This window comes from Oncorhynchus tshawytscha, linkage group LG18 (assembly GCF_018296145.1).
Source record: "Oncorhynchus tshawytscha isolate Ot180627B linkage group LG18, Otsh_v2.0, whole genome shotgun sequence".
In the NCBI taxonomy this organism is placed as follows: domain Eukaryota; kingdom Metazoa; phylum Chordata; class Actinopteri; order Salmoniformes; family Salmonidae; genus Oncorhynchus; species Oncorhynchus tshawytscha.
In genome coordinates this window covers 19,147,690-19,158,788 of record NC_056446.1, presented here as the reverse complement: position 1 = coordinate 19,158,788, position 11,099 = coordinate 19,147,690, and the positions used below count along the sequence as shown (strand labels likewise).

Below are 11,099 nucleotides of genomic sequence, written 5' to 3'. Positions count from 1 at the left end.
CTTTTAAAAAAACATAGCTCATATGGCTGACTTGCTTAAACAAATGTTGTTTCTACTGACAATTGAGAAGTACAAACTATGGCATAAGGGAACAATGAGTGGATAAGAGGCAATCCTTCATTTCGATTAAGTCATTAGTGAGCGAGCTAGGACGGATGTAGTCAATATAACTTTTGAAATGTACAGCGACAGAATTCAGAACATGGGCTGTTCTTACAGTATTCTCCCTGTACACCAAGTCAGAACGGCAGGATAAATAAAGGGTTATATAAGCAGACAATGAAAGCTCTTACAATATTCGATGATGACATTTCTCTAAAACAGGCTATAGGCTACATGTGCACCACTAAGTCAGAACAGTAGGCTAAGTTATGAGGGGGAATGGACCAAATGATTAGGGTGAGGCACATGGGCTACTAACAGCTTACTACACAACATACATTTAGTATTACTTTCTTAGCTACAGAATACATATCTCCCAGGAATATTACATCATTTAATCATTTATGCAGCAGCATAAAATACATTTTTGGACTCACCTTGTTGTGCTGTGCTCACTTGAACAGGAAGTTGGCATGGCGGTCCTTCTTGTGGGCAAATTTTGTCATAAAACTTTGTCATCAAAGTCTGGCATTCTCTGGATTTATGGTGCTTTCAAGGCAACTGGGAAGTCTGAAAAAAACAAGGTTGAATCATGATGTCAGTGATCTTCAGGTCGGAGCTCTAGAAAGAGGCCAGAGTTGCCGACTTGGAATTCCGAGTAGGGTGACCGTTCAAAACATATTTTTCCAGTCGGAGCTAGTTTTTTTCAGGATTCCAGTTGTCTTGAACTCACTGAAGTCTGAGATTTTCCAGTTCTGAGTTTCCAGTTGTTTTGAATGCAGCAGAAGTCACCTGGATTGACATCATGACCAAGTTATTCAACCTTTTCTGGCCCATGGTTTTGCATGTGAATGTTTATCCTTTTTAAGCTCGGAAAAGAGACACTTTCAGACGGATGCTTTAAATCCTTAAATCCAGACTTGGACCACACACCCTCTCCACCAAATAGCAGGCAGAGGACGCAAAATAGTGATTACTTTGCAACGCTTGCAGTTAGCCACTGATTCCTTCCAAACCACTCATTGTTGAAGTTGCGATTTCCAACTTGTTGTGTAATGTTTATGTCCAATGTCCGATGAGCACCAATACGCTTTATCTATGGGTTTTCTTCATATGACAAGGATCGAAAAAGAATTTGCCAGTAGATTGTAGATGTGATTCATGATGATTACTGCTTGTCTAGCTTGCTAGCAACGATTTTGAAATCAGTCCAATCAAAGCTACGGTAGATATAACGTGATTTGTCAATATTTCATCTGTGGTCAATCTATAGCAGCACCCAAGGGGGCTTGAACTTTCAAGCTCTCCCTGTAGATTTTGCGGTGATGTAATGTCCCCATGAGTGACAGAACACTGAGCCAATCACGGTGCAACTAGAGAAGATTACCAACCCCTACTCTCTGTATTTTTCCTGGCTGCCCACCACAGAAAGCACTGAGCTAGACTGTAACAAGTAAGAAAGCACTGAGCTAGACTGTAACAAGTAAGAAAGCACTGAGCTAGACTGTAACAAGTAAGAAAGCACTGAGCTAGACTGTAACAAGTAAGAAAGCACTGAGCTAGACTGTAACAAGTAAGAAAGCAAAAATGTATGCGGCTTTATTAACTCAATATTTTTTTATTTTTTTTACATTGTTATCAAACTGATATATGACATGTATTAATGCCAAAATAACAAACAAAACAGTGACAAACCAGGTGAATGACGGGTCGCCACTGTGTGTGTATGTGTTTGTGTGTGTTTGTGTGTGTGTGTGTGTGTTTGTGTGTGTTTGTGTGTGTGTGTGTTTTTTCCATCCAGTGCAGTGTTTCCTCATGCACGCCAGCCTTCAGAGAGACTAGCTGAGTGTAGTGTGATTACGGCTCCAGCAGTCTGCCTCCCTCCAACACAAGCCCTCGTTAAGGAGAGAATGCTTTTGTTGCTCCCAGCTTGTTTACAAGGCACATATCCAGCCTTTCACTCGCTCTCTCACTAAGCCTGAGAAATCAAAACATTTGAGGCGCATCTGTGGGCAAGGGGGTCGTCAAGACGTGTGTCAGCAGGCAGGTAGCGCTGTACGATTACTATACCAGGGTCTGGAGCTGAAGGAACAGTGGTACAGTACTGTAGTAATACTGCAGTAATACTGTAGTAATACTGTAGTAATACAGTGAAATCATGCCTGGGTGTATTGGCCCTCACAGTATACAGTAGAATAGAAAAGGTCTTTAATGTTTTTATTTCACATACTAGTCATTTAGCAGACTCTCTTATCCAGAGCTGATTGCAGGTAGTGCGTTAACTTTAAGTTAGCAAGTTGGGACAACCACATATCAAAGTCATAATAAGTGCTAGTTTTCTTCAATAAAGCAGCTCTCAGCAAAGCCGGTGCCGGTAAGAAAACGTTTCCACACTGGAACAGATGATGTCAGTGAATGTTATGCAGCAAACATATCAAATCAAATGTCATTGGTTGCGTACACATATTTTGCAAATGTTATCGCAGGTGCAGCAAAATTCTTCGGTTTCTAGCGCCGACAGCGCAGTAATACCTCAACAATACAAAACAATACACACAAATGTGAAATATCAGAACGAGCAATGTCAGAGTCCGGAATATAAATATACATGTATATTTAAGCACTAAGGCCCGAGGAGGTGTGGTATATGGCCAATATACCACAGCTACGGACTGTTCGTAGGTCGCATACCCGTGGTATACGGTCTCATATACAACGGCTGTCAGCCAATCAGCATTCAGGGCTCGAACCACCCAGTTTATAAATATATGTATATAATGGTGTGTATAGACAGTATGGACAGTATATGAATAGGAAAGGTGTGCACAGCAGCAGTCAACCGCTCCTGAAGGAATAGTTGCCTCACCCATAACGGGGTTAACTCTGTACCAGAAGAGCAGTCCTGTGCTGTAGTCTACTACACCTGTTTATTTTGGGACTGTTGCTAAGGAATGTTGTATATTTAAGAAACGGTGATTCAGAGAGTGTATTATTTGAAGTGTTTGGCCTGGCTTGAAAGAATGCTGTAAAAGTAGCTGCAATGTGTTAGTGGGCCTAGGTCACGCTGAAGCCCAAAGAGAGAGACCATCACGTCCAGCTGTCCATCTGTCCTTCCACCCCCACACACACACTCCGCATGGTACGAGCCACTAGGTGCCATCCATTTTTATCCTGGTTAATACATAGCTTTGATAGGAGCTGGCCAGGTGGGTTGTGGCTGGACAGGCGTTCATTGCCATGGGGTTAGAGATGGTGAGCTTACTGCATACAGTACAGTCCCTACACACGCACACACACACACACACACACACACACACACACACACACACACACACACATACACACACACGCAGAGCCCCTTTATTAGCAGAGCCTGAAATAGTAGGGATAATGCCAGGCGCATGTGCTGTGAATGACAATGAGCTGTGTGTGTGTGTGTGTGTGTGCGTGCGCGTATGTGCATGCGTGTGTATGTCATTATGTGATAATTAGCTGTAATGTTGTCGTTATCAGAACCCCTGAGACATACTAAATGACAGATGATAGCTAGGGTATACTGTATAACAGCTCTTAAGGAGAGTGTTGAACCCCCAGTGTGGAGATGAGTGTGTGTTCTGGGCTCTGTAGCTGATCCGGGAGTGAGTTGACTGATACTGATACAGTTCCATTATGTTGTTCTGAGTACTGGGCGTGTGCTGAGCCTCTATTATCCCCCTCTCATTCTCTTCCTCTCAGTACCTCCCCTTCTCTCTCTATTTCCTTTTCTCTCTTTAATCTGTTTTCTGCATTCCTCTCCCTCTCTCCCCCTCTCCCTCTCTCCCCCTCTCCCTCTCCCCCCTCTCCCTCGCTCCCCCTCTCTACCTCTCCATCTCTCCCCCTCTCATTCTCTTCCTCTCAGTACCTCCCCTTCTCTCTCTATTTCCTTTTCTCTGTTTTCTGCATTCCTCTCCCCCTCTCTCCCCCTCTCTCCCCCCTCTCCCCCCTCTCCCCCCTCCCTCGCTCCCCCTCCCCCTCTCTACCTCTCTCCCCCCTCTCCCCCTCCTCCCCCTCTCCCTCCCCTCTCCCTCCCGCTCTCCCTCCTACCTCCCCTCTCTACCTCTCCCCCTCTCCCTCTCTCTCCCTCCCTCCCTCGCTCGCCCTCCCCCTCTCTACCTCTCCCCCCCCCCCCCCTCTCCCCCTCTCCCCTCGCCCTCCCCCTCTCTACCTCTCCCCCTCTCCCCCTCCCCCTCTCTACCTCTCCCTCTCTCCCTCTTTCTCACTCTGACTGTCTGACCCGGAGCGACAGCACGCAGCAGCATTGACGTCACCCAGCGGTTGGCTGAGGAGCCCAGTCCTCGGGAGAAATGGAGGGAGGGAGGGAATGAGGGAGGGAGGATATTGCTTCAGTCCTCCCTGGGTTCAGGTCCTCCTAATCAGAGAATTACATAGTCTTTCTGTATATTAAGCTTCTGCCCCCAATTCTCACATGACCGTTTAGTAATTATGAGGAGAAAATCCTCACCCAGGTTGAGTTTGCCTCACCTCACTGATTTAGTGTCTCTCTTGGAACCAGGGCTCCCTCTTGAGGTCATGTACACGTTTATATTTTCAAATGTCTTGTCCTGACCATCTCTTCCTCTTTCCCCCCTCTCTCTTTCTCTCTAGATCAGCTTTAATATTGCATGTAGATTGTAGCTTCCGTCAATCTAATTATCTGCATAATTTCCAATCCAATATATAATATATATATATATATATATACATTTAAAAAATATATATTTTCCTTTATTACTTTCTAACCCTACCACTCCTTCCCTAATTGGAGTAAACTAGTGAACAACAACGCTTAGGCATCTACTTCCAGCTTCTACATTCTATATACATTTTACGGGCACAATATTGTTTTACATGAGTTATTTAGTTGATATTAGTTGTTATTACTCCAAACCTTCAGCTTCAGTCAACCCCTCCCATCTATCTCTTAACACCATCCATATTGGATTTCTATTTGCCATGTATTTTTCAACTGTGCTGTGATGATCTCTCTCTCTCTCTCCCGTCTCTCTCTCTCTCTCTATTCTATCTCTCTCTCTCTCCCGTCTCTCTCTCTCTATTCCATCTATCTCTCTCTCCCATCTATCTCTCTATTCCATCTATCTCTCTCTCTCTTTTCTGTCTCTCTCTCTCTTTTCTGTCTCTCTCTCTCTATTCCGTCTCTCTCTCTCTCTCTCCCGTCTCTCTCTCTCTCTCCCGTCTCTCTCTCTCTCCCTCTCGTCTCTCTCTCTATTCCATCTATCTCTCTCTCCCATCTATCTCTATTCCATCTCTCTCTCCCTGTCTCTCTCTCTCTTTTCTCTCTCCCGTCTCTCTCTCTCTCTCCCGTCTCTCTCTCTCTCTCTCCCGTTTCTCTCTCTCTCTCCCGTCTCTCTCTCTCCCGTCTCTCTCTCTCTCTCCCTCTCCCTCTCTCTCTCTCTCCCGTTTCTCTCTCTTCTCTCTCTCTCTCTCTCCCGTCTCTCTCTCTCTCTCCCGTCTCTCTCTCTCTCTCCCCATCTCTCTCTCTCCCGTCTCTCTCTCTCTCTCTCTCTCCCGTCTCTCTCTCTCCCGTCTCTCTCTCTCTCTCCCTCTCTCTCTCTCTCTCCCGTCTCTCTCTCTCTCTCCCGTTTCTCTCTCTCTCCCGTCTCTCTCTCTCTTCCGTCTCTCTCTCTCCCGTCTCTCTCTCTCTATTCCGTCTCTCTCTCTCCCGTCTCTCTCTCTCCCGTCTCTCTCTCCCGTCTCTCTCTCTCTCTATTCCGTCTCTCCCGTCTCTCTTTCTCTCCCGTCTCTCTCTCTCTATTCCGTCTCTCCCGTCTCTCTCTCTATTCCATCTCTCTCTCTCTCTCTCTCTCTTCCGTCTCTCTCTCTCTCTCTATTCCATCTCTCTCTCTCCCGTCTCTCTCTCTCTCTCCCGTCTCTCTCTCTCTCCCGTCTCTCTCTCTCTATTCCGTCTCTCTCTCTCTCTCCTGTCTCTCTCTCTCTCTCTCTCCCGTCTCTCTCTCTCTCTCTCTCTCTCTCTCCCGTCTCTCTCTCTCCCGTCTCTCTCTCTCTATTCCGTCTCTCTCTCTCTCTCCCATTTCTCTCTCTCCCATCTCTCTCTCTCCCGTCTCTCTCTCTCCCGTCTCTCTCTCTCTCTCTCTCCCGTCTCTCTCTCTCTCTCTCTCTCCCGTCTCCCTCTCTGTCTACAGGAGAGAAGTTTGAGCTGCATGCTGGAACAGAGTCCACCCCCAGTGTTGTTGTCCACGTCTGCGACAGCGACACCGAGGAAGTGGAGGAACCAAAGAATTGCCCCAAACCAAAAATCATCCAGACCCGGCGCCCTGACCTTCCTACTTCTCACTGAACTCTGTGCCCCTGCCACTTCCTGCCGTAACATCGTCATCTGGAGGAAGGAGAATCGATCCCCTGTCTCTCTCTCACAGGAACAATCCCCGTGTTCAGCACTCCCCACCCTACGGCCGCCTCGCCCGGGCCAGAAGGGGAGAGCTCTCTGTTACTCATCCTCGTCGACATACAGCCGTTGATGTGCTACATGTATGATTGTGTTGGCAATACTCCATACTTACATCAAGATTCAGCCACCATACCCTCAGTGATTGGTTCCTGTCTGTATGATTCTGTTGTTGTAATGTCACACAGTTTGCAGGGATGGGGCAGCACCTTGCTTTGAGCTCGGCCTCTGATTGGCTTAGGGGTTGTGGCGAATGCCAGTGTAAAGAAGCCCATTGGTCGCCTTTATAGACGTGTGTTAGCATTGCTCTCGCTCCACTGCATATGTACCACAAGCACTGACGATGAATAGCGCTTCTCTCATTAGGGCATGCTAGCTACTGAGGTGGTGGGATGACTCTGGCGCTGAACGAGTTGAAGTAACCTGAAGGAGCATTATGGTAAATGGTCAATACTTTGTCTTATAGTCCCCTTAAAGTTGGGTTATTCATCGTGTTATCAGTGCTGTCTGTCGACCTTGGGAATTCTTTCAATCTCGCCAATGCATGCACTGGTCTGATCTAGTTTGTGTGTTTACTTTGTTCCGTTTCCTGTATGTAGCTGTCAATTTGACCTCTCTTCTCTCTTCGCTAACTTCTCTCTTTTATCTCCCTGTGTTTCCTGGCTACCGGTGTCCTTCACAGAAAACAAGGCTAATAACAGTTACAATCCATGCACCTTAACAGGGAAAGCATAATGTACAATGACATTTCTGTGATTGTTGCTCAGTGTGAATTGTTCTGTGTCCATGTCTTGTCCCTGAAAGTCTGTTTAAAGAAAAAGGAGTATAAGAAAACATAAGAAAAAACAGAATGCCTGGTGGCCACCTTTTCCTGATTGGCTGAAATGGAGAGCCAATCATATATCATCACGTGAAGACAGTCTATAAAGTGCATGGTTACATTTTTATAGAGATATTGTGTTGTCTGAGAACCGTGGCTCAGTCATGGGATTTCCTCGTGTTTCCTTTATGTGCCTCTGTAGGGAGCGAGAAAGAAACATTTATTCAAACTCACCACGAAGAAAATAAATGCATGATGACGATCCTGAGAGGAAAAAAATAATGTTATTATAGAGTTATGTTACACAAATCTTCCAAGTGCTATTACACAGTTTCTGTTGAGATGGTCAAGGGGAATTACATACTGTACTCACACACACAACCATGTTTGTTTTCCTTTATTGTGTGTTTTGTTTTTCCTGTGTTGGTTCAATGAGTGTCTTCTTGATGTGCCTGATTTAACTCATAGGCAGTAGAACAAGCCCTGTACAAATTGGACCTCCCTGTCTATTTGTGGAGAACTGGCGTTGTGATCAATTTTCTATTGTCCAAACTATTGACCCTTCCTGTTTCAGACATTGCACCTACACTCTGATTCTACATTACTGTGGGCCACTGATTCAACCCTGGGTGCTTTTATACACTAACGCCTCACTCTAAACCCTCACTGTAACCCCTCACTGTAACCCCTCACTCTAAACCCTCACTCTAAACCCTCACTGTAACCCCTCACTGTAACCCCTCACTGTAACCCCTCACTCTAAACCCGCACTGTAACCCCTCACTCTAACCCCTCACTCTAAACCCTCACTGTAACCCCTCACTGTAACCCCTCACTCTAAACCCTCACTGTAACCCCTCACTGTAACCCTCACTGTAACCCTCACTGTAACCCCTCACTGTAACCCCTCACTCTAAACCCTCACTCTAAACCCTCACTGTAACCCCCACTGTAACCCCTCACTCTAAACCCTCACTGTAACCCCTCACTGTAACCCCTCACTCTAAACCCTCACTGTAACCCCTCACTGTAACCCCTCACTCTAACCCTCACTGTAACCCCTCACTCTAAACCCCTCACTCTAAACCCTCACTGTAACCCCTCACTGTAACCCCTCACTGTAACCCTCACTGTAACCCCTCACTGTAACCCCTCACTGTACATCATTCCAATCCCCATCTCTGATAACGATGGCTCAAATGATCAGATTTGATAACCCAGTTCAAAGTGCACTGAAATTATTTTTTTATTCCAACCAGCTCCAGTAGGTTGTAGTTTAATTCCAACCAGTTCCAGTAGGATTTAGTTTTATTCCAACCAGCTCCAGTAGGATGTAGTTTAATTCCAACCAGCTCCAGTAGGATGTAGTTTTATTCCAACCAGCTCCAGTAGGTTGTAGTTTTATTCCAACCAGCTCCAGTAGGTTGTAGTTTTATTCCAACCAGCTCCAGTAGGTTGTAGTTTTATTCCAACCAGCTCCTGTAGGTTGTAGTTTTATTCCAACCAGTTCCAGTAGGTTGTAGTTTAATTCCAACCAGCTCCAGTAGGTTGTAGTTTTATTCCAACCAGCTCCAGTAGGATGTAGTTTAATTCCAACCAGTTCCAGTAGGTTGTAGTTTAATTCCAACCAACTCCAGTAGGTTGTAGTTTAATTCCAACCAGTTCCAGTAGGTTGTAGTTTAATTCCAACCATCTCCAGTAGGTTGTAGTTTTATTTTACCTGCAATATTTTCCTATCTGTTATTGTATAACATTTACAGTCATTCTAATTGATATTTTAAGCAGATCAAATGATGTTGGTAATAATGAGCCACTATCCTTGTGGAAGTCATAGACTTCAAATGAAATTGAATACAGGCCCGCTCCTAAAAACACCAGGTTTGAATCATGTATTGTAAATGGTGCATATCAAATGTTTACAATAGTGTATTCCTCTTCATTGTTTTATTTCATACATGCTGGCTTTAAGACACTGTTCCCTCACTATATGGTCAGATGAACCAGACACAACACATGCCACTGTCCCAAGTATGTACTACAGCCACCATTACTACCCTCAATGAGGTGACTTGTATACATGCAATGGTTTTTGTTCTGGACTTTGGTGTCTTTCGCCTAGACCGCGGATCTGTTGAATCTGCGCTACAATCTTGTCCTGCGGTCATATTCCTCCAAACGTAAACACAATAGACACTATGTACCTGTGTATGATTCAACATGTCCCGATATTTGTATTTTATTTTCAAATTAAAATCATTATATTATTATCTGTTTCTTCTAAGAGTCAGTTGGATTGGAAGGGAATATCAGTGATGGAGGTAACCAATATGTGTATTGTGTAAAAATAGTGTATGACCATCAATGTACTTGTCATTCTACATGTAACGTTACAACAACCTGCCTGCATACACTAAGGAGACATATCTGTATATATTAATCAATACTATTTTTACTGCATTTTTGTACAAATATTCATGGTAGCCATGTACAAGTAGTTCAAATGATTCTATGGTAGTATTAAAATAGTTTGGTTTTAATGAATTGTCTCGTGTTGTTATTTCGCGGCTCTGTTGCTTTCGGCCTACTGATTGTATAGGAAAATGAAAAGCGTCTACAATCACCTCCCCAGCCCAGCCTCCATTTACATGGCTCCTTCTTGTAAAGTCTCCCCATTCAGCTAACCGTCACTCCATCCCCTTTAATTCCCTTCCTTGTGGAACATCCGTGTGTAAGGCTGGCCACGGCCAATTCGGCGCCAGTCGAGTTGTTTTTCTCATCACCAATGTAGTGTTTCATTTTGAACAAAGAGGACATCACTGTGATAAACGCAACATTCACCTCATCTCTCTCCATCTCTTTCCCTTCCACCCTCTCTCTCTCTCTCTCCATCTCTTTCCCTTCCACCCTCCCTCTCTCTCTCTTTCCCTTCTATTTGTTCCTTATTGCTTTATCCTCTGTTGGAGATCGCTTGTTATTCCCCTCACTCCACTGTTGCCGTGGGTTTCTAGGGTGATGCTGACGCAACAGCCGTCAATCATGGTGGTGTTTCCAGTGCCCGCACCTTCTAGTGTGGATGACAGGTTACAATATGACGCTGATGTTCATTGTTCAGTCAGGGGGCTACAGGCTATGTTTATGAAGGCTTCAACTTTTTGTCCTTGCTGTAGAACAGAAATGACATGAAAAGTGGTGCTTTGACTCTCCCTCCTTTCCTCTCTTCTCCTCAGTCTCCTGCCTCCTTCTAGCTGTTCGGTCATCCAGAAAACAAACCACTCACTAACTGGCTCCCATATAGACATGTAGAATCCACAGGCTTGGACTATAGGATGAGAATAAAGCCTGCTTATAGACACAACAGTGACATCAATCATCGTTCTTGCCAAACATGTAACATTCACCAGGGTTGTAGAGTAACGGATTGTTTTATGGGTTAGAGTTAGGGTTATAAGGTTAGGGTTAGGGTTTGAGTTAGGGTTAGAGTTAGGGTTAGAGTTAGGGTTAGGGTTAGAGTTAGGGTTAGAGTTAGGGTTAGAGTTAGGGTTAAGGTTAGGGTTAGGGTTAGAGTTAGAGTTATAAGGTTAGGGTTAGGGTTTGAGTTAGGGTTAGGGTTGGAGTTAGGGTTAGGGTTAGAGTTATAAGGTTAGGGTTAGAGTTAGGGTTATAAGGTTAGGGTTAGGGTTTGAGTTAGGGTTAGAGTTAGGGTTAGAGTTAGGG

General features: G+C 44.9%; 1 protein-coding gene across 5 annotated transcripts in view; it reads left to right on the top strand.

Moving 5' to 3' along the window:
• Positions 1-9,926, top strand: part of LOC112261909 (calcipressin-2-like) — a 126,456-nt gene extending 116,530 nt beyond the window's left edge. For all 5 annotated transcript variants that reach the window (XM_024437549.2, XM_024437548.2, XM_024437550.2 and 2 more), the window contains one exon: positions 6,303-9,926. In XM_024437549.2, the coding sequence (XP_024293317.1) occupies positions 6,303-6,457 (155 nt within the window). In that variant the 3' untranslated portion in view covers positions 6,458-9,926. The remainder of the gene's footprint in view (positions 1-6,302) is intronic.
• Positions 9,927-11,099: the final 1,173 nt, after the last annotated feature.